The sequence below is a fragment of the Syzygium oleosum genome, unplaced genomic scaffold, assembly GCF_021117445.2.
Source record: "Syzygium oleosum isolate NSW1041296 unplaced genomic scaffold, Sole_v2.1 Sole_v2.01, whole genome shotgun sequence".
Classification (NCBI taxonomy): domain Eukaryota; kingdom Viridiplantae; phylum Streptophyta; class Magnoliopsida; order Myrtales; family Myrtaceae; genus Syzygium; species Syzygium oleosum.
Window position 1 is genome coordinate 23,363,823 of NW_026607485.1, and position 22,129 is coordinate 23,385,951.

The window sequence follows — 22,129 nt, forward strand, 5'->3', positions numbered from 1 at the left end:
CATGTGCAATCATCACTCACAACTACTCTAGGTAGAGTCTCTTTGTACTAGTCAAAAGCTAATCATAATATCCGCTAGACCTCTTCACATGAAAGACCCCAGCAACCTCCCAGGCCACAATAGAATCAGTAACCACGGATTACTCTCTGGTGACAATGAGAACTAAGATATCTGAAAAATAACTTTCAGCTACTATACCTGATAAACGGAAGAGAGTTCAAAATTTGTACCGAAATTGTTTCGATGTCAAAGTCTGTTGATGGACCATTCAAGCCCAAGGGCATTTTTAGTACAAACCAGAGTAAATGGAACTACTTTTTAAATGTTGATTTACGGCAAGCAGGCAGAAGTTTTAAACAAAGCTGGAGAGATGCAAAGCTTCATTGATCAAGAAGCTTTTGCAAAATGATTGTCCCAGTACTCAACCATCATCAACAGACTAAATGATGGTTGAGTACATGAACCAATGGGACCATCTATGTTCTAAATCTTATATACTACTGGCAAAAAAAAAAATCTGAAAATGCAACGAGCCCAATAGTGGCAGTTATCGGACAGACTACTTTTTTGCAAGGATGAGCAGACATTAGTCCCAACTGAGAGGTGCGAGTTTTATGCACGTGAATTACTCAAAGGTAAATCACATGAACAATGGTTGATCTGCAAGTGAAACAAAGAGGAAGATCCATAATTAGCCATCGGATACATCAAATAATTAGAAGCACAAACTAGAAGTTGTTGCATAGTAAGCCTAACTGTGATCATATCTCACGCCTGAAGCATGGATGCTGAGACCACTCGAGCTGAAACACAACTACCAAAGGCTGCAGCTAGGAAACATGCAGTTCCCACATACATGCAGAAATTATTTATCCGAAAAAGTGCCTTATAAAATAAAAGCGGACTGGGAAGTAATAAAGCAAAATGAGAAAAGAATAAAATCAAAACGCGATTCCAATCCCAAGAATAGGGCATCTCCACAAGCATGTTACTTTCCATACACCACTTATCATAAGGAGTTTTAATCACTAGACATGTTCCAAGCTTCAGCTCCAGCCAAAACTAAGGATATAAACTCATGGAACATTTCCCTTTCTTGGCCTCCTGCATCTCTGCGGAATAAGAAATCTACACTTGAACCCAAGGCCAACTCCAAGTTGACCCCATCCTTTCGCCAGTAAGCCACAGCACATCCTCTTCACCCTCTTCTTGCCTATGCTCATCCTTCTGTGCTCTGAGTTTGGATGATTAAATGAACCTTTTTGGGCATGTTCTCTGCATCATATGCATTATGCTAGATACACTGCAGGCCCTCCTCCACTGAAAACACTGTGTATCATTATATCCAGAGTTTTCGCTGAATGTCTCTCTGGATATCTTTTCTAAGATCCATTGGTCTGTCTGTGTCTTTGGACAGTTGCAGTATTGTTTTACCGAAAGATCACCACAATTTCCATAACCAGAACATATCACGTGCGCAACGCACTATCTCATATATGTTCTGGTGAAAGCTTCAGTTACCTCATCTCTACTGTCAAAGAAAACGTTATCATGTCACCTTGATCTGGATGGACTTCTATATTGTATCTCCACACAATTCAAATGGTTGATCATCTCCCCAATGATACGCTTTCCCTGAACTGAGTTTAGGGAAATGCATTGCAGCCACAAGTGATCTAATCCCACTGAACTGAACTGATAAGAGGAGAACCATATTGTTTTACCTTTGACGATGACTTTCACTTCACAAGATAATTTCTTGCGTGCTTGACCCAATAACACCAGAGAGGAGTGCTATGGTTTTATCACACGAATTGCAGGGCGCCTGGAAAGATATTGAACTACCCCCTTACTGGTAGTTGAACCAATCTGGAACCCTGCTTCCAGGAACTGTCACCCTTGTTTCCGAATTCCCATGTAGTCTCTGTCACATGGCAATTGAAAAGGCGCATCGGAAGAGTCTTGTATATATTCAGAACCAGAGAGAGATGAACCTGAGTTAGTACAATATCTGCTACACCATTCCCAGGATTCTCAGCCAAAAGATCAGAGTACCTGGCGTTTACTCGCCCTATACTCGACGGAAGCTCGTGGATTTTTTTGAGTGCCTTGCAGTTAACCAACTCCTGTACATTCAAGTTAATGATTCCTTTCATGCATGCAGGGGGGCAAGTAAAGTTGTTCCCAGAAAGTTTCAAGATGGACAATGGGGAAAAGGCAGTCTGGGGTCTCGAGGAAGCTCAGTTCTGAGAGGTTGCAATCTTGGAGATCAAGCGATCATAGAAAAGGCCACACAAAAGAGGAATGATTGATTTCTGCACTAAGCAGGAGAGTTCCTTCTGGGGTTGCAAGATGCAACATTTTTTTTTTTAATATCTAAGGCACGAGAAAGGAACAACATATTAATCATACCCGAGTTTGATCATAAGAAATTTTTTCAGGATTAACTTATAAAAAAAATATCAAAATGAGAAAAAAAAATTTAAGCCTTATAATCGGATTGATGGGGAGAAACAAAGTAACTTCTGATAATAATGTCGGCAGGATCTTTTATCTAAGACATGAGAAACACGTGACAATTTTTGTTATACTTGAATTTGATTACAAATATCTGAAAGGGTTCATTGAGATTAATTTAAGGTGAAAAAGAAACTGTATTCTGATAAATGATTGCTTAAAAATAAAATATATATAGTTTTTTTTATGAGAAAAAGATAGCTCAAGAAATAAAGTGAAAAAAAGTGCAAAAAATTGTATTAAATAAATGACAAATTGATAAAAAAGAAATAGATCTTTTCTCCTCATGGTCTTCTTCTTGACTGGTCAAAAGGTGATGGCCCAAACCCACCGAGGACTGGCCTTTTCCTGGCCCAATGGATCGAAGCATGGCCGAGCCGTGGGCGGTGGCTGACGGTGCACGTGGAAGGCTCGGCCTCCGTGGACGGTGGCGTCTCTCTTTGCGGCGGGGGCTGCTCGGTCCCTACAAATTAGAAGTGACACCTAACATGTGTGCTTAAGTTTGGACCCACTATTAAGGCAATTTATCTTCTCATCAATTTCTACTTTGAAAATTATAGGGTGTGTTAGCGCGCAAAAAGAAGGCACCGACAAACTAGTATCGCCAGCCGAGTAGCAGCTAATTCTTGACTTTACGTCGGAGCTTTAAAAGTCTATCTAGACTAGGGATATGAAGTAGTCCTGCATCATCTCTTCGATTTGGTTCTCATGCTTTTCTTTTAGCTTTTGATTTAGGAGCCTCTTCAGCTTGAGTTTGGTTCCTCCGATCCTCCATTTCATTGTAAGTTCTTACTACAGACACCTTTCGCTTTCCCTCCGCACCTTTGTTGACCACATATAAATTGGACTTCAAAGTCCTCTAAAAACTTAAAAGGCAGACTCGGAATAGGAATTTGAGCAAGGGATCGTAACTTCTATGGTTTTCAGTTTTCACTGGCTGTTGTTATTCCTTTATGTATTTTTTCGAAGGGAAAATGACACAAACAGTCCCTAAACTTTGGCTCAATGTGCAATTTTATCCCTGAACTTTTAATTTGTTCAATGTAGTCCCTGAACTTTAACCCAATATTCAATGTGATCTCCGAACTTTCAATTTGTTCAATGTGGTCCCTGAACTTTTGATACATGTTTAATTTAGTCCCTAAACTATATAAAAATGTACAATATAGTCCATGAACTTAAATTAATGGAAGGACTACATTGAACATTTTTATAAAGTTCAGGAGTTATATTGAACATATACCAAAAGTTCAGGGACCATACTGAACAAATTGAAAGTTCGAGGACAATATTGAACATTGGGCTAAAGTTCAGGGATTACATTGAATAAATTAAAAGTTCAGGGATCAAATTGCTCATTGAGCCAAAGTTTAGGGACTGTTTGTGTCATTATCCCATTTTCGAAAGAAGGCCGCTATTTTCACTCTGATTTTGGCTCCATACACTCCCTCGAGGGTTAAAATGACAAAACAACCCAACTTGTGAGTCCCACAGTCCCAATTCGTTCTTCTTCTTCGTTTTTTCTCTCTCTCTCCTCCTCCCCCTCAATTAATAGCCATTTGTTGGCATTCGGATTTAGATTTGGCCATCCATGGCGGCAAGCATTCAGGTATCGTCAGCGTTGCTCGTCCATGGCAGACCACTGCTACGCATTCATGCGTTCAGAAGGCAAAAGACCCACGCCCTGCAAGAGGTGGAGCGCAAGTCTGAGTGTGTATCGTGAGTGAGAGATAGAGTAGGACCGACAAAAAAAAAATCATTTTAAGACCCTCCGCCATCTCTCTCTCTCTTCATTGCTGCTTTGCCGCCTCGATTGAAGGTTCGAGCTCATTGATTCCTTTTACTCACTTGCCATCGACTCTTCGCATCTCCAATCGATCGAAAGCCATGGCAACCGCCTTCTCATCTCCACACAGAATCCGACCTCAAGTCTCTTGATGACTTCTTCCATGGCAAAACTTACATATTTGAGTAACTCTCTCTCTCTCTCTCTCTCTCTCTCTCTCTCTCTCTCTCTCTCTCTCTCTCTCTCTCTCTCTCTCTCTCTCTCTCTCTCTCTCTTTCTCTCTCTCTCCGTTGTATGTGTAAAAACGCACCTCGTGACATCACTTATATCGAAATCATGACAAATAAATTTCCTTCTTTTTCATAATGCCGGATTACTTCAAAAAGTGATGGGCTTGCTTCGCCATAATAACGACGTAACCACGACATAAGAATGAGGTCATGTCAATATAAGTATCGGATCATGCGGAGATGAGTTGTAGAATGTTGTGGAGCTACGTGTAGTGTGTAGTGTAGTGCAATCAGCAGCTTTCTTGCCCTTCCAGTCACGCACCATACCGCATATGAATGAGGTCAACAAAAAGCCAAAGCAAGCTTGGAAAGGCATCTTTCATCCATCCATATATCATCTTTTTACGTTTGTCCATTCCTTCACAGCACAGCTGATCTTCTTATCACAACAAGGACTCGCTCTGTCTCTAGTTGTCCCGATAGAAACAGAGACATTGGCTGTTATTGGCCCCCTTTTGCATGGTTACTGTGTTGTGCATCTTAGATAGAAAATGAAAATTTATACAATATATGTGTTTGTATGAATGACGGAGCAGACTAAATTAATCACTTTATAAGAATTCTTATTTGTTTGTTTTGGATTAATACTGCGAAAAACTCCAAATTGAAACACTGGTGACAAATTTACCAAAAACTAATTTTTTGACCACAAAAAATCCCAAATTGGTACATCTGTAACAAATTTATCATTTAATATTTTTCGTTAAATTTTACTGTCAAATTGTTGAGTTGGAAGACACGCGGCACTTGATGGGTGTACCAGTTTGGGATTTTACCCTCCATCTAGTTTGTAGTTTTTTGTGATATTAATCCAATTTAACGGAAACTAACGGAGGGTAAATTTATCACAAATGTACCAATTTGGAGTTTTTGGTGGTCAAATATCTAGTTTGGGATAAATTTGTCATAAGTATACCAGTTTGAGAGTTTTTGTGATCAAAAAGTTAGTCTGGGGTAAATTTGTCATATGTGTACCGATTTAGGATTTTTTGTGATATTATTCTTTTTTTTGGTCGAAAGAAAATTTCATTTATTTGTCATATTCAAACATGAGAGGAACATAGAAAGCTTTCGAGCAATTCAAATCCCAAAAGAGTTGCAAAACAAAACAAAACAAAACCTTGAAAAGAAAATAGTACAGCCCGCAGTTATAAGTACGCTCTCATCTCAAAAGACCAAATCTATCATAGTCTCAGAAAAATAATCGGCCGCCGATCACCGGAACCGTCAGTAATGGGCACAAGCTGACATCTTTCCTCCATAAATAACGGCTTGCAATGCGAACCTAGATTAAATGTCCACTCTCGCCATACGGAGACGACGACAACATGTTGAACCGTGCTAGAGAAATGTACGTGAGGCAACACTCAACTCCAGAGGAAATGTCGAAACCGATAAAAAGGAAAGAAGCCGGGGGGGTTGAGTCTCACATGATTCGACGGCCATTATCTCGTTCCATGGAAACAATTCGACTGCTATCAAATATCTTCGATATTTCGTTACATTCGCAAGTGAAAATAGAAGCACGCGAAACCCTAGAGACCACATGCAGTAGCATATCGAAGCATGCCTATTTCGCATGAAGGACAAGTCAAACAATGTCTCTCTCTCGTTTAACCTCAAAACCCTGGCGAGGGTGAATGAATGCACATGAAACGATAACACTCACGTTTTAGAGCGTTGGCCACCACATACACATGGAAAAAAGGAGTCGAATTGATCTGTCGAAAGGAAAAATGTCGTTTTGCTTTCCACCGCAGCAGTAGTGAACGTCAAACGCTTTACATCGGTAACGACAGCTCGATTTGCAGAAGATTTCCATCTTTAAATTCGTGTCTCCTTCGAGACGCTGACCCTGCCATGATTCGTCTCTTCAATGTCGTCTCTCTTCGTGTACTATAAAGTAACGTACCTTGTAAGATATATCAAAGATGCTTTCTCTCACGTCAGTCCATACAGACATGCACGGCCTTTGTCCTATGCTTGATTTTTTCTTACCCTAAGTGTACCACCTACGTTTTCTGGAGATCCACACGTTTTCGTGTCACCGCCAAAAGATTTTCTAGTTCAGAGAAAGGAAGTGGGAGTTCACTAATCATATTGATAGGTCTAATGCGGCGATATTCTTATCTCCCTTGGTAAGCTCTCGTCGAAAATTAAGCGTGTCTTCTTCTTTTTTTGTGTTATGGATTATTGAAACTTTGCATTTTTACTAATTCTTATAAATACACGCAAGCCGTCTTGTCCACGTGTATCGGATAAGATTTCACCTGTGCGGGATGCTGGCGGAAGATCCTACATGTGAAACTTTTTACACAAAAAATATCCTTTTGAACGAAGGTACGCGTGCACAAAAGCACTTATGCTTGGACTTCGGCTCGAGATTAGTCTAATGAAAACCTTATATTCCTTGAATAGAGAGAGGTTCTATCCCATGGAAACGCTCTTAATGGAACTTTAGCCTTAGCTGGTCACGACCCGGAAACCACCGGTGATGAGCAAGGGACAAGAGACTATTTTTTTTATAAAAGGTAAAATAAAATTCAGTGAGTCCGACTATTTTCTTGTTTGGGATACGATCACTGAATCAACTTTCAAAGTTCTTTGCCACAGATAAAACAAATTACGCTGTTGTCATGGCTCCTTGTTTTACTATGATCAAGGTTTCGACGGCTATAGTTACATATACTTAAAAGAGACTTGGGAGTTGAACTCGGTCTGATTCGACGAAATTAATAATACAGTCCAACCATAGTATTGATAGAAATGATATGAACGAGGTGGGCATGTCACAGATAGACCTAGTTAGATTTCATCATCGAACAAGAGAGGCCGACAAGGCCACACATGTCGAAAGAACCACACTGACCTGTCTATCATGGCAAATAGACAGCAGCAACCGTCTCTTCCCCAATCTCCTTCCTTTGGACCATCGCTATTAATTGGGGGTGGTGCAGGCGGAGACCATATTATTGATCAATCGTCATGGAAGTTTGCGCGACGACGACACGTGTCGCGATTTCTGTGAAATCCTAAAGAAAATGCAATCTCTCTTTGCTCCTGACTAGTCAGGAGCTTGGTCTCTGCTGCTGTCAGTCACCATATCATCCATCACCATTAAATTCATGCTAATGTCAATGAGGCGATTGGCCAATTTTCCATACATCTCGGCCTCGTTAATTGAACGGGTCAACCTTAATGTATCGAAGCGAAGGAAGAATTGATTGACGTAACGAAAAATCGAAGCTTGAAACGACGCTCAGGGTGAAGAGATCTTGAGGAATGATTTTATCATCATCTACTCCGGGTAAAGAAAGAATCCCCGATTAGAAGCCCTTTCTAGTTTTGAAATAGATTTAATCCTGCTACTAACAGGTTCATGATGCTCCCAAAATCTCGATGCTACTCAATTCTAGATCATAACCTTATCGCTATTAAAGACTTCGGTATTGGAGAGACCATCTGCGATCTAACTCAGCAAGATTCCTAACTCTCTTTGTTCGTCGAGTAGAGTCCGAGTTAGAGCCTGTCAAAAGAGAACTTGCATGCCCACAGAGTTAGCTCTAGAGTAACAGAAGCTATTACAGGGCAACAAAATTGACTCCAAGGTACCCATCTTGTGTTGTTTCCACCTTGTTTTTAGTCAAACTTTGTCGTCTTTCTCCTTTCTGTTCATTTTCTGTCGTGTCATTTTCCTTTGCTCCGCGTGTCGGTGGAAATTGAAAGGAAATTTTACTTGATGGAAAGTAACAAGCCTAAGGACGATGGAGTACACGCCATGTGAAAATCATATTGATACGCGAAATCGCATATGTCATCTCAAATTATGGAACTCCTATCGTTTACTCACGTGATTTCTCATAATTGCGTAAATCGAACGAATTTAATTTCCAATGGTTACACGTTGCTTTTAACAGTGAATAGAAAAAAAAAACATGTCAAGTTCTGTCAGATTCGAGTCTATCGTGCCTATGTAATTTTTAGAGTTGTAGTTCTCTTGTTAATTTTACCTTGAGTTCGAATCGATCATGTCTAAATCATATCTCCTCCTCTTATTAGAAGTTTTGTTGCAACATGATCGAATGTAACTAAAAATGAATTAAGTGTGCGTTTGTTTCGCCGAAAACTATACAATAAAGAAAAATATTTTGCATGAAAAAATAAAAACGGTTTGTTTTCATTCATTTAATGGCTTAGCGAAATTAATATCTTTATTGCCAAAAGAGGAAGCTCCCCTAATCTAAACTTGTTGTTTTTAGTTTTTCACAAACATTTTTCCGTAAATTGATCGGTCTTCCATCGTTCAAGCACCGAAAAGTTGAAAAATAACTTCTCGAAAACGATTCTCTTTCGTTCAAACGGATCCTAATTTGGTAATATCATGTTAACGCGCTACATGCCCTGATAATGGCGGCTAAGTACGATCGGCTGCTCCTTTGATGAATGAATTGCTTGTTTTACCGGAAGGAGGTAAAAAACAGAGCAGCTTCCAATCAAAATGCAATGGCAAGATCGGCTCCAAAAGAATCATGAAAAAACGCAGCTTTATAGTTATCAACACGCAGTTGCATCCCCAACTCAAACACTCATCTGTCGTTGCCCCTTGGCTATTTATTACAAGTTGGGTGGAACCTTCCATGGACTCCTGTTTCTCTCTCCCTCCGTACTTTCTTTCTTCTCTCTCTCTCTCTCTCTCTCTTTTGGTAAAGGAATGTCTGCGTGTTGGGAACTGAATTCAAAGCTTTCTGCTTAGTCTTTGCAATTTGGGGCAAAAGGGGTTCATCCTTTCTTTTATTCTGTGTTGGGTCTTGACGCAGTTTCGGTTTCGGCGACCTGTTTTGAGTAAAGGGCACGAAAAAACGCAAGCTTTTTTGGTTATACCTGTGTCCGTGGCTTCATTTGGGAAGTGAAAAAGGTAAGCCTTTTTAATGATTTACTTACTCCGTTGATTCGCGCAAAACCTTACGTTGCCTTGCTCTCGTTTAAGAAATGCAAAGTCCGAAAATTTCCTCTGCAATATTGTAAGGAGCTGATCAATATCATGGGTCACTTTGCTTTCCGGCTAACTTTAGGATTTGGGTGATTTCTTTCCTTTTGGTCCTGTTTAACTGGCGAAATTTGGAGCGATTAGCTGAGTTTCGTGGGCCCTTTTCTTGAATTTGCATTGTTGGGCACCGTCCAGCTCTTCTCATTGATCGAGTTTGAGCAAAGTCAAGAAAAAGGGCAATGGTGTTTTGGTTGTTCTTGCTTGTTTGGATTGGACGTGATTGGAGACGCTTTACTCGCAAGTGTTGCTGAAGCTGGGCTTGGGTTGCTTCCGTTTCTTTTCTTTTAAGACATCATCAAGAATGCCGATTCTTCTTGGACTTGACTTCTTTTGCTGTCACATTTTGCTTGTGACGAGACTTTTTTTTTTTTTTTTTTTTTGGTCGATTGTGACGAGACTTTAATTGCTGAGGAATGGGCGGCTTGTGGTGAATTTGGTCATGCTTCTGGTTCAAGTTGGGAGTCACGTATAACTGTCATACCTCATGCCTTTCTTGTGATCTTTTACCACTGTACGAGTTCTTTTTGTTTCTTTTTTCAGGTTTTTAGCTATATTTGAGGAACGAATTTAATGTCCGGAAATTGCTGGAAGTGTTGACCAATCATTCGAACTATTGATACAAGACAAGGTGAGATAATTTAGATGCAGCTTCATTTCGTATATATACATATATGAGAGAGAGAGAGAGAGAGAGAGAGAGAGAGAAGAGAGAGAGAGAGAGAGAGAGAGAGTTCTAATTTGGAATCGGTGGACTCTGCTCGTGAGTAGCTGTTGTCTCTGCCTGAATTTTTTCTTTCTTTTTTTGGCGATAGATAACCTACCTCTTCTGCTTTATGGTTGGAGAATTAATTGCTCATCTTCGTGGCTTGCTTAATGTCTATTGTTCATTTTCTTGTGAGGCTCACAATTCATTTAGTTTATGAAGTGATTTTGGTGGCGATCCTCTTTCATTTACAATAACATGCAGATACTTGTAAATGCCTTCGTACATGCTTCTGTCTGATTACAAATGATATTGACTTGACAGTTGAATAAGTCTCAGAAAAATGGGATGCCTGGTCTCTACGCCAAAAGATTCTGGTGGTAACAGAAGGATTCCAGGAAACATTGGCGAAATTTCTGTATATGTCCCTGGTCTACGAATCCCTAAGCCTGTTGATTTTTCTCAGTCTCTTGGGAACCACTTGTCCAGAAACTTGGTCGAACGGTTATCTGCCCTCAGGACTCGTATAGTTGTGATGGCTGGTCAGGAAGCTCCAACAATCACAAGAACAAGGAGAAAAAGTGCAACACAACATGGTAAGTTGTAGCAAAGTTATAGCTAGCTTCGCTTGATTATTAGTTACTATGAGCCCAATGTTTTATATGTGAATGAATTGGCTACAGGAGGTTCAACATTGGCTGATCTTCTGCAGGCTCTAGAAGATTACTTGCCTGTACTTTTGGGATTAGTTAAAGACGGTAAAGCATGTCTTTTTTAATTTCTGTACTGTATGTGTTACACGATAAAGAATCTTAATCTTTTCTATCAATGATGGTGAAGGGAGCCCATTACAACACAAAGTGTCATTTGTCTGGATAAATCAGGAGGATGACACAGAGGTGGGAGAAGCAACATGCTCTTTTACTGGTTTTTTCATTGTGTTGGTTATAGCTTATAAATGATCTTATTTCTTTTTCAGGAAACAGCCATATCTAATGCCTGGTACGAGGTTCTGTCGGTTCTACACTTAATGGCGATGCTAGCGTTATCTCAGGTCAACTTACTGCTCCTTCCAAGAACATCTGCTGATGGTTACCAGGCCAAAGTTTCAGAAGGTAGGTCTTTTAAGAGGCCTTCCTCTTCCATCACGCATCACAGCCTCTATAGGAATTAAATAATAAGGCACCTTAAATTTGAAGTTTAGGAAAGATCAGCTAATCAAGATTAGAACATAGGTTAAGTGTGCAAACTGATCTAGATAAGCTGACCATTAACTAATTTCCAATATGTTAATTACGATAGTTGGTGCTTTAGAAAATTATGAATTGTTGTGTGGGTTTTGGATGGCAATATTTGTTGAAGGATAGTATCCATATTCTTTTCCCCATCTTTTGGAATTGGATGAGATAGTCATGGCCTAATATTCACATTAAAGGCACTTATGCAATCAGAAGAGCATTTGCAAAAGAGATCTGGCAAATTTCCAACCTTCAAGCTGTTCATTCGCTAGAATTCTTGACAGTCCCTGCTTTTGCATGAAAAGATGGATATTAGTTGATACACGGACTTAATGACATGTTGTCGGAAGTAGTAGTATAAATTCATCATAGCTGTCAATCTAATCAACTTTGAGCTGAGATTGCTGTAGCTGATGCTGTGGAACTAGTAGAAGTCATTTGCATATTAGGTGCATTGAATGTTCCGCTTGATGACTGATGGTATGAGAGATATGAATTTTGGAGAAAAAATCGCATGTTTGATTAATTAGAAGCTAGATGATTGAGACGAGTGTAAAATGCATTAGGTTATTGGAGAAGAAAGAGTTGTGTAATGGAAAGAGGAAGGTAGGCAGTAAAATATCATATTCTTCACAGATGCAGGGCCTATTATGTTGAAGGAGAAGGTAAAAGAAGAAACTTGATGTCTTATAATGCAATTCAATATTACCTCTTAGAACATGGATTAATGGATTGGTACTAGAGTGAAAGATAGAATGAAATCTGTTGATGTTTCCTTTTCCTTCCTAATACGACTTCTGCTCTGTACACCTCTGCTCAAGATATGTTTGTCCAGTAGCTCTGGTCTTGTTTTTGGTTGTATCAACTCTCTCTCTCTCTCTCTCTCTCTGTTAATAGAAAACAGGCGAGCTTCCGTTGACATATTCTTGAAGGCATCGGGGTATCTGGATTGTGCTGTTCGGCATGTCCTACCACAGTTATTGACTGAACTCAGGTTTGTGATACCTGTAATATTGTTGTGACATGTTTATGCTGGAAGTACAATTCATCTTGTAATTTCCTTTTTGTCTCATATTTACAGGAGAGAATTACCAGTAGACCTTGCAGAAGGGGTTCTTCGAGCTCTTTGCCTCCAAGCACTGGGGCAGGTACTCTTCTTATCGTGGATATAGCAATTGATGAACCACTAAGCTAATTGTGTTCTTCCAAACTCATCTATTAATCAGTGCTTCTACAAAGATAATCAAGTTGATACTCAATAGGTATAACGTCACCTTTAGGCCCAAACAAATTGTTGAAGATACATTTTTTCAAGACTTTCTTCTAAATTTACCTGTGTCTTCTGCACGATTTTCTTTTAACTTTTGTCATATATTGAAAAAAGATGGAGTTATTAAATCATACTTAATATGAAAATCCAACAAAGAATCACTCTCTCTATATTCTTCATCCTTTCAAGATTTTCCTTTGAGCTTCCAAATTATTAGTTAATTTCTGGAGAATTCAGTGAGGAAGTAATCTTTTTGATGTTTGAGGGTTGGTATAATCACATATCTTTATTCCTACTGATGTTCTACACTTTTATTTTTTATGACATTAATTGAAGCAATTTGGAATCATTTCGGAAACATCCTTTCTCTTGAAGTTCATTTAATAGTTTCTCCCACCCTAATGATAGTTGGGAATTTTCTCTCTGATGTTTGATATAGAGTGTGGATGTCCAACTTGGAATGGCAATTGATAGCACAAAAGCCACCCTGGCAGTCAAACGTAGGCTTGCTTGTGAGATGGTAAAGTACTGGCAGCAGGTATATATCAAATTTCGTCTTATAAAATTTGACCACAAGTCACCCATGAATCTGATTCAAGACTCAGATATATTATGGATGGTGAAAACGTTTCTGCACTTTGTTCGACTTTTATTGGCTTGGATAAGGTGTCTTCGGATTTGAATGTTGGAACTCCTCTTTCAGTGCAGTTAACAACGTTTGCATCACTTACTATAGCCGAAAATATAATTATGTTCAGGAACAATTACTCTAGTGTATTGCATTGTATTTGGTTTGTTCTTGCTTGGAGTACTTTTATTCATCTTCTCTTCAGTAGATCTGTAGTGAATCACTTGAGCATCTCCATGCATGCTGAGATGTTTCCAAAGCATCCTGGTTTTGTGGTAAAAGTGAAATGGAACAGCAAAGACTCCCCTAGCGTTTCTTTTTCAAATTCTGAACTTGAATAATGGAAATGCAATTAGTCATCTAAGCACTTTAACAACAATGAATTGTGTAATATGCTGTTGATGTCCTACATGAAAAATATTGTCGTTTCTAATTCTAAATACCTATGGAGTATGCACATTCATGTACAAGAATATTAATTCCATATGCTTCATATGCATTTGTACATAATTAGTAGTGTGTATATTAATTTGTGTAGTCCAAAATAAAATGTAAATAGGTTTTTATATCCTTATTCTGTTAGTGATTAACAAGAAAACAAGAAAAATAGGTCTTCGCTGGTAGATCATCCAATGCATTCAGCCTTTCACTGGTCATCTCTTTATATAGGTTGTTTCGTCCATGTATTTATTGGCATACATGACAATGTAACAACAACCTTGGCAACGCGTTTATTTATAATCCTATTGGCAACTGTTGATGTACCTTGAGGGACCTGGTTTTTGAATTTATATGGTTGCAGGTTTCCTTAAAAACCTAGTTCATACCCGCACAAGTTTTTCCTTGACACTCATGCCATGTTACCTATGTCCTATTAAATTAACTTCTTTTGTTATTAGTCTTTAACGGGAAATTGATTGGTCTGCACATCTTCCTTTATAGGCTCAAGATAACCTAATGAACGTTCCTTTGACAAATGGTTGGGCAGAAAAGCATCGTCTTTACGTAAAGTGGAAATATAATGAAGCTAAGGTATGATGTGATGTTTCATTCCCTGTTTACTTTTCTCCCTAGCTTAGGATATGTTTGCGGAACTTCTAAATGTGATTACCTCATTTGTGGTCTCTTTATCGTTCTTGAAAGACGACATGACATTTAGGTTTGCATATCTGATTTACTCTGCACGGTGATTGGCAACATATAATCTGTACACTGAAGAATTTATCAAGAGAGAGAAACCGAAGTCCTGGATGGAAAATTTTCTTCTGGGTTGTGGATGATAAGCTAATGGAAAATTCAACTTCTAAATTGCATTTTTTTCACATTATACTGACCACTGTCTGATTATCGCGGTTTGAGTGAGTTACTTATGATAATAGAGATGTCATGCTTGATTTAATCAAATTAAAAGGTGAATCCTTTTGACAGCATGGAGTCGTGGGGATTCCGGTTTTGTATTCATGGCATTTTTCACAGGTTAACCAACTTAGAATAGCAATGGTAGGAGTTGGATCTAAAGAATGATTTGGCTTGTGATTTCAATAATCATACACATGTATATCAATTATGAACGTGGAAAGAAAGTTAAATTCCGTCTCCAATATTTTGTCCTTGGCCTGTTGAATTAGTCACGCTTCTCATGGAGAAATTTCAAGTCCTATTCGGTTCTTCTTATGAAAAACCGTTGATGCAGAATGGAAGGTGTAATCATGCCATATCTACTATATGAGTGGGCAAGCTGGACGAGTGTGTTTTATTAGCTACAATAGCAGCACTAGAAATATTGAATGGGAAAAATAAGATATCGGACTTTCAAATATGGAAGTAATTATTCTACAAAGACTTGCCGGTCATCACTAAATTGAGGAGTAACAGGGCTAAATTCCCCCCTACAGCATGTACTGGTTTTAGTCTAGTTGGTAAAATGATTGCTTACATCACATTTATGCATCAGCAATAGAGCGACGCTATTCCTAAGGTCTTTTCAATCAGGCTGCAGCATATTATTACCACGGCCTGATTCTGGATGAGGGAAACACGGAGAAGTCTCACGGAATGGCAGTTGCTGCTTTACAAGCGTCAGATGAATATCTGAAAGAAAGCAAGAAGGTCTCGGAGGCATTTAATGCGACTCCTCCTCTTTCAAGGTAATCTGGTTAAGCATTTTCTTTTTTCCTTTCAATGCATTAGCTAGTTTTAATTGATTGGCTTGCCAGTATCTAAATTTTCCTATGTATGTCATTTTCTACGAACTTTTAGTCTTTTTTTTTGCCTCAAACTAAATAAATTGATATGGTATAGACCGTACAGATATGTCCTCATTCCTGTATATGCTTCAGTGGTTCAAGGAAAGATGTGTTTTTGGCGATTTGTTCATTTTTTTTCCGGCTAGCAGATCCAAGTTAGTGCACAGTAAGGGAATTTTTACTTCCCCCGCTAGAGAGGTAGACCTTGTATCTGCTACTTGTATATAGTTTTTGACTTGCTTCTCGGTTATTATCTCCCTACAGAATGGAGATTCTCATGAATAAAGTGTATTATTTCCGCATAGAAACTGAGAACTCATACTCCTGTCATGCTGACGTCCCCTGCTTGCAGGAACCCACCACTTTGGGGAACCATGAAGTTTCTGTGGGAAAAAGTTCCAAAAGATACCTCGAGCAAGGTTCGGATAAACCGCGATCTCTACACTTACGAAAAGTAAGATTCGCTACTCTTGACTTAGGACTAAATCTGAGTTAGCATTTCTATTCAATTCTAATAAACGCAGCAGGTGAACGATTTCACTAGTGACTTTCTTGTTGTCATTCACGACAGGGTCATGGAGACTGCACCTACATTGCCCGACTTCGCCTTGGCCTTGAAACCTGACGACTATCAACTCCCTCCTGTGGATAACTGCTGGAACGAGAATAATGTGAATGGGGGCCACTTGGGCCCTGGCCAACTCAAGAGCGACGGAAGATGATGTTGTATTTAAATCTGGGAGAAATACATAGATACATAGGGCACACATTGGAAAGGCCCTTTACAAGAAAGTCGACGCCGGTCTCCCCAGTTTTCCCTCTTCTCTGTATCACCATTATCCACTCTCATGATAGAGCTCTTTGTACAAGTAAATGTTGTGTGTAATTCCTCCCCTGTTGAAAAGAAATGGTTTCCTTTGAAGGCTTTCAATAAAAAGTTTACAAGGTTATGCTTGTCATACGTTCCTGTGCCTCCATTTTGCTACAGTGTCCATTGGTGCTTCTTTTTCTTTCTGATTGCCTGGAATGTACGAACACCTTATCTCCATTTATCCCCATAAATATATGCAAACTCAACGAAAGACAACCTTGTCCCCGTTCGTAAGATGGGATATACATACAGGGTGACAGCCTCACAAGATTACATTTCAAGTAACTTTCCGTAGGAAACATATGACTTGAATGCAGGATCTTTCACTCGGACCGACGACTTGACCACTTAGATTATGTTTCTTCGCCAGGATGAACAGATTTCCATTCCTTGCGTAGATAGGCTCATTTACTTTCCCAGCAGGACGAAACTAAAGCGATCCTGCCATCGCCTTCTTTGTTACTTTTTTTCTTTTCTGGTTCTCCGCCAGTCATATAAAGGTCGTTTCTTTCTGTTTTCCGGCAGCATTTGTAAAATGGAGAGTATCAAAGACCAAAACTTGGCATCCCTCAGTCTATCAGCTTTAGGTGCAGGGGACAATTGGCGTTATAACGAATCCCAAATCATTCACAATCCAAGTCTTATGCAGAATCATCTGGCAACAAAAAATCATAAATCAATTAAAAAGACAAAACACGAAGGGAGAGTTTCCGTTTGCTTTTCGTTCCCTCTTCGATCCTGTCAAGGCAAAGCAAGGAGATGATTCATGGAAAGGAGCCAGCCCATGTAACAGAAGGTAGTAAGAAGTATTAGCTCCCCCATCTAGTTCGTAGGTTACATAGCCAACAAGTTTCACCTTCCCTAAGCTTTTTCTGGACGTACATTTGGACCTCATTTTAGCACAAAAGCATTAAAAATTGAACTAATCGCTAACTCCATTTTCGGCATCTTCTTCAGCCTTCTCCTTCTGTTTCTCCTGCTCCTCTGCACCAAGAAACCCCAAGTTCATGTAAATAAATATGATTGAAAACCATGGTATGTCATTCACGAACAGCGGACGAAAAAAAGGGAGAAAAATTATTGCACCATGTAACTAGTAATTGCTTATTGACAGAACTTAACATTCATCAGTTCACAATTTACGCCGATATGCCTAAGAGTACTTTCCCATTAATATCTAGAAAGTAGGAACTGAGAAAAGGAGCCATGCTGGTTCAAAAGAGAAGGTATCTGACTTCATTTACTGTACAGATATGCATGTTGATGCCTCGATAAATCACTAGGCAACGATACAGATCCTTAGAGAAGCATACATAATCAGTTGTAGACAATTCCAACATACACAAGATTCCATCTTTATACCCAGCAAGATCATCGATGATAAGTTCATATCATTGAGGTGCTCTAACGAGGAACTGAAGATGAATAGCTTATCCCACAATCCTTAGAATTTTAGAATAGCATGCCTATCAATTTGCACTTTTTCGCAAGAAAATTAAATGCCGAATTCGATGATGATACACTGCAGAGGCTACATTCCCTCTCCTTTTATGGAATATAATTATTTTGTCAACAGATTCACCAACCATCATGTGAAAGAAGATTAAAAGAGCTGGCATATTTGGAAGGAAAGATGCTTTTACCAGCATGACAGCAAGATCTCATGCAACTACTTGTAGTTTCTATAGGGAGAGGTACATCAAATCCTTTCTGCACTCTTAACAGATTGTGGTAAAAAATAACTTTCCCCTGCTAGGACCACAACCAGATTGAAATTTTTTCTCCGACGATAACAGCAAATCCTCCAGTCTTTTCTCCTTCAAACACATCATAAACGAAAGACAACACTGAAGCAGCAAACCTAGTGTGGCAGGGATAACCGGGAAGACGAAAAGATGGACGAAATTAGAACCAAGCCTAGCTGTTAAAAGGTGTGCCAACTGGCAGGCTTAACTTGATCGGTTCTTCTATTTGGTAGGAGGCACAAAAGATGATATTATTGAATTCTTTTTCACTCTCTAGGTAGTACTTAGCACCGTGAATGACAATCAACTTCTAGACCTTCAGCGGAGACAAATAAAAGATGTTTCATCCCCCAGAAAAGAAGATTGAAAGATACTTACGAACAATCTTATACATTGCTTTCTGTGTGCGTCTTTCAAGCTTATCAAGCTTCTTCTGGACATCTCTCCTTAAGTCCCAGTTAGGTTTTTTTGGAGCGATGTTTATAAATGGGTCCTACAAAATATCCAAAATGCGAATTATTATTTACAGGCACCATTGGAAAGCTGTGGCACAAGCGCTATACTCAATCAAATCAAAACCCACCTTCTTTTCAGCTGGAGGAGATTCTGTTGCAACAGGGTCTTCAAATTTTGGTAGAACAGGTGGTGCAACCTTTCCCTCCTGAAGTTGCTTATCATGAGGAACATAGTTTCGGAATTTCATGCTGGGATTTCTGCACCAAATTCAAGCATCCTAATTAAAGCAAGAGCCAAACTAAGCACACATGCCAGTATTAGTGGTATGAGTGATAACAGAAAACAGACAATGCGCTCCCAACAACTTGTCACCTCTTTGAATTACTTCTTAATGAGAAATCTATCGAGTTGGTACACCAGACAGAAAACGAACAGGTGTCAAAATTTAATGAGCCTTTTAATATTATACACAGATCTTTATGCTAATTCCTAATACTTCCAAAGTGGAAGAAAGTTTGTATCTAGGGTTGTCATAGGCTAAGCACTGATGCTTCCATGAAACAAACATAAGCCCCAATAAGGCTGCAAGAGAATAATTAGGGCAAAGGATGCAAGATAAGTATGTGAACAGCCTATAACAAACACCAAACGAAAACAAAACATGTTGAATTAACCCATTGGAGTGCAGCACAAGAGACTCCCATTCTAATGCAAACGCAATGACATTGGTAACCCAAGGCCTATGAATGGACATCCTAAATTCATCTCTCTCTCTCTCACTCTCTCGCCATCCAGATAGGTGCAAAGGATATGGTCATCTGGCTAGGGCAATTTACTAAGCATAAAGTAAATTACCAAGCATGAAGAACATTAACAGATATCACAAGGAAAACCCAGAAACAAAGACTTTCGGGACGATCGCTAGAATCACCCGCGAAAAGAAAAGAAAGACGAGGCACAAGAAGCACTCACTCCTCTTGGTCGTCCTCCTCATCATTATCGTTCTCACCATCCAACTTGTCATTGGCTTGAGCAGCAGAATCCTCACCCGGGGCATTAAGCAGCTCCTGAGCAGCCCTGAGAGCTCTCAGCCTCTCTCTCCTCGCCGCGACGGCTTGCTCGATCGACTCATCTTCCGCGCCCATCTCCTCACCTATACACAAACCAGAAGGGCCCATAAACACAAGCACCCACTATTCAAGAAACATTCCCGCCGCAGCCGATGCCGCGCGAACTCCACCGGAACTCGAAAACGATACCCAATTCACAAACCCCCATCCCCACGAATCACACAAACCCACGACACCAGAGACACAGGCGCTTATAGGTGACCAGTCTCGTGGGTCGACGACCCAGCTACCAAGAAACCCACTTGAAGCTGGTTTCGTAGCGAGGCTACAGCTAGGGGAATAGGGTTTCCCGTGTTCATGGAGTTCGAGGGAAAGCGAATGTCGCGACGGCATAAGCTAAAGAACGAATCTTGCGGCCGCAAAATATAAGGGGTCGGCGAGACTGACCTTGGGTTTTTGAGAAGACGAAGGGAAAGGTTCCGATGCTCGGCGATGGCGGACGGCTCTTTTCCCAGGTGGGGATCGTGGTTCCGTCGAGCTCGAGCAGACGAAGGGATTCGCACCAGTCTTCTCTCCCGGAGTTTCCCTCTCGGCACGGCGGCGTCTCGAACAGCCTGGTCATTACCAAAAATAAAAGTAAAAATAAATATAAAGTACCAAACTGGTTCAGCTTGCCACATTTATCCAAAGTAATAAAGGTCAATATTTCTTTCCTTTCTCCTAATTAAACACCAATGGAAAAAGGGAGAGTAAAAGGAAAGTAATAATAAACAAAAACCAATCTTGCATCTTGATTTTTTTTAAGTGCAAAGTACTTTTTTTTTTTTTACGAATAATGCCAATTGCCAAGTGCCTCTTACATAGAGTGGGAGTTGAACCCCACACCTGTGGTACTAGCGTTCTCACCTCCCAATCCCTTTACCAGCTGAGCTACATCATAAAGTATAAAAGTCTATAAATACAATTTTTTTTTGGTCAAGTCCGTTTGTAGATTCGCAATAATTAATTTTCATAATCAATGAAATTCAATTAGAATTTTAAATGAAGAGGTAAAAACAAAGACCTTATATTTTTTACTTAAGCTGAAATAAGGAAATGTACATTTTTTTCCTACTATATAAATACATCTGAACCTTGTACTTGTTGGGAAAGAATCTATTGTGCCACGTAGCGAAATTGCAATTGGTTAACTAGAACATAAAAAATAAGATATCGTTTGTTTCGCGAAAAATGTGACATTTCTAAAAAATACTTTTTAGTAAGTCATTTTCAAGAAAAATAACAATATTTTCCGGTGTTTAGTTGATATTTGAAAATGAACTGGAAAATATTTTCTATCATTTTGTAAGGAAAATTTCATTTGTTCAAAAATTGCTGAAATAGATACTGATCATCATATATGCATGACCGTGCTGGCGTGGACAATTTTTATAATTTATTTTTAAAATTTTGATTTTTTAGTAATTTTTTATTCTTTTCTTTCTTTTTCTTTGTCCTTATACCTCCACCCGTCACTAGGCCTCAACGACAGGCCGCATGCGAGGGCTGACCTCTCCGAGATATGGTGAGGTCGAGGTTCGACCTCGTCGGCTCATGCTTGTGGCCATGAAAAAGAAAAAGAAAAGAAAAAATATTGAAAATATCAATTATTTTTTTTAAAATTTGGCCTCGATGGATCCAAGCACATACATCAAGGACCCGAGCATGAGCGTCATGGACTCGAGCTCGACCTTGATATTACTCGGCTTGGCGTCTCAAGCATGGGCACTGGTATCCAGAGCCTAGCCTCATGGACTCCGGCACAGCTTAGATGGACTCGGATCAAGGCATTAGATTCCTGGGCCTGGGATCCAACCCAACTGCCAAGGGCTTGAGAACGAGTGTTGGGGTTCCTATGCCATAGCTTTTTGTCCAAGGGTAGATATCTAGATTGAAAAATGATTTCCGATTTTTGAAAGAGGAAATTATTTTTTTGAATTTAAATTTTGGTAGATAAATATTTTTCGTTAACCCATTTTCATAAGCAATCCAAACATCGAAAAATAAAGAAAATGTTTTTCCGAAAAACATTTTTCGAAAAATAAACGGAGCCTAAATATCACAAAAACCTTATATGTAAAACCAAATAAAGATCATTAAAATAATAGATTTTTATATGGGTTCCACGGGTGTCAACTGGTGATTTGAGCCTCATTGTTAATTTGTTTTTTTAGTATGAACATGATAAAATTAGATTTAACTCAGAATATATTATCTTCTTTT

At 39.3% G+C, this 22,129-nt stretch overlaps 2 protein-coding genes across 5 annotated transcripts; one reads left to right on the top strand and one right to left on the bottom strand.

Annotated features, from left to right (window-relative positions):
• Positions 1–9,079: 9,079 nt before the first annotated feature.
• Positions 9,080–16,684, top strand: LOC115676067 (uncharacterized). 4 transcript variants are annotated; one of them, XM_056314661.1, is made up of 13 exons: positions 9,080–9,213; positions 10,181–10,268; positions 10,668–10,939; positions 11,027–11,101; positions 11,184–11,242; positions 11,323–11,458; positions 12,479–12,575; positions 12,663–12,729; positions 13,291–13,389; positions 14,422–14,511; positions 15,472–15,626; positions 16,078–16,179; positions 16,297–16,684. In XM_056314661.1, the coding sequence occupies exons 3-13, from the start codon at positions 10,687–10,689 to the stop codon at positions 16,445–16,447; spliced, it is 1,284 nt and encodes a 427-aa protein (XP_056170636.1). In that variant the 5' UTR covers positions 9,080–9,213; positions 10,181–10,268; positions 10,668–10,686; the 3' UTR covers positions 16,448–16,684. The 4 variants fall into 4 exon arrangements, with proteins under 4 accessions (XP_056170636.1, XP_056170629.1, XP_056170645.1 ...); XM_056314654.1 differs by lacking the exon at positions 9,080–9,213 and adding an exon at positions 9,234–9,508; XM_056314670.1 differs by lacking the exons at positions 9,080–9,213; positions 10,181–10,268 and adding an exon at positions 9,234–9,508 and having other exon boundaries at positions 10,677–10,939.
• A 568-nt stretch (positions 16,685–17,252) lies between these two features.
• On the bottom strand, positions 17,253–20,477 carry LOC115676068 (uncharacterized). Its single transcript, XM_030598929.2, has 5 exons — positions 20,315–20,477; positions 19,770–19,950; positions 18,925–19,054; positions 18,720–18,834; positions 17,253–17,580 (listed from the first exon to the last, which is right to left on the bottom strand). Exons 2-5 carry the CDS (start codon positions 19,940–19,942, stop codon positions 17,519–17,521), a joined length of 480 nt encoding a protein of 159 aa, XP_030454789.1. The 5' UTR covers positions 19,943–19,950; positions 20,315–20,477; the 3' UTR covers positions 17,253–17,518.
• Positions 20,478–22,129: the final 1,652 nt, after the last annotated feature.

Excerpts from the sequence above, each read along its gene's own strand:
- LOC115676067 (XM_056314661.1), top strand. The coding sequence starts at position 10,687 with ATGGGATGCCTGGTCTCTACGCCAAAAGATTCTGGTGGTAACAGAAGG. Across the intron at positions 10,940-11,026 it reads AAAAAGTGCAACACAACATG|GAGGTTCAACATTGGCTGAT; the intron begins GTAAGTTGTAGC and ends AATTGGCTACAG. Across the intron at positions 16,180-16,296 it reads GATCTCTACACTTACGAAAA|GGTCATGGAGACTGCACCTA; the intron begins GTAAGATTCGCT and ends CATTCACGACAG.
- LOC115676068 (XM_030598929.2), bottom strand. The coding sequence starts at position 19,942 with ATGGGCGCGGAAGATGAGTCGATCGAGCAAGCCGTCGCGGCGAGGAGA. Across the intron at positions 19,055-19,769 it reads GAGGAGGACGACCAAGAGGA|AAATCCCAGCATGAAATTCC; the intron begins GTGAGTGCTTCT and ends AATTTGGTGCAG. Across the intron at positions 18,835-18,924 it reads CTCCTCCAGCTGAAAAGAAG|GACCCATTTATAAACATCGC; the intron begins GTGGGTTTTGAT and ends GATATTTTGTAG.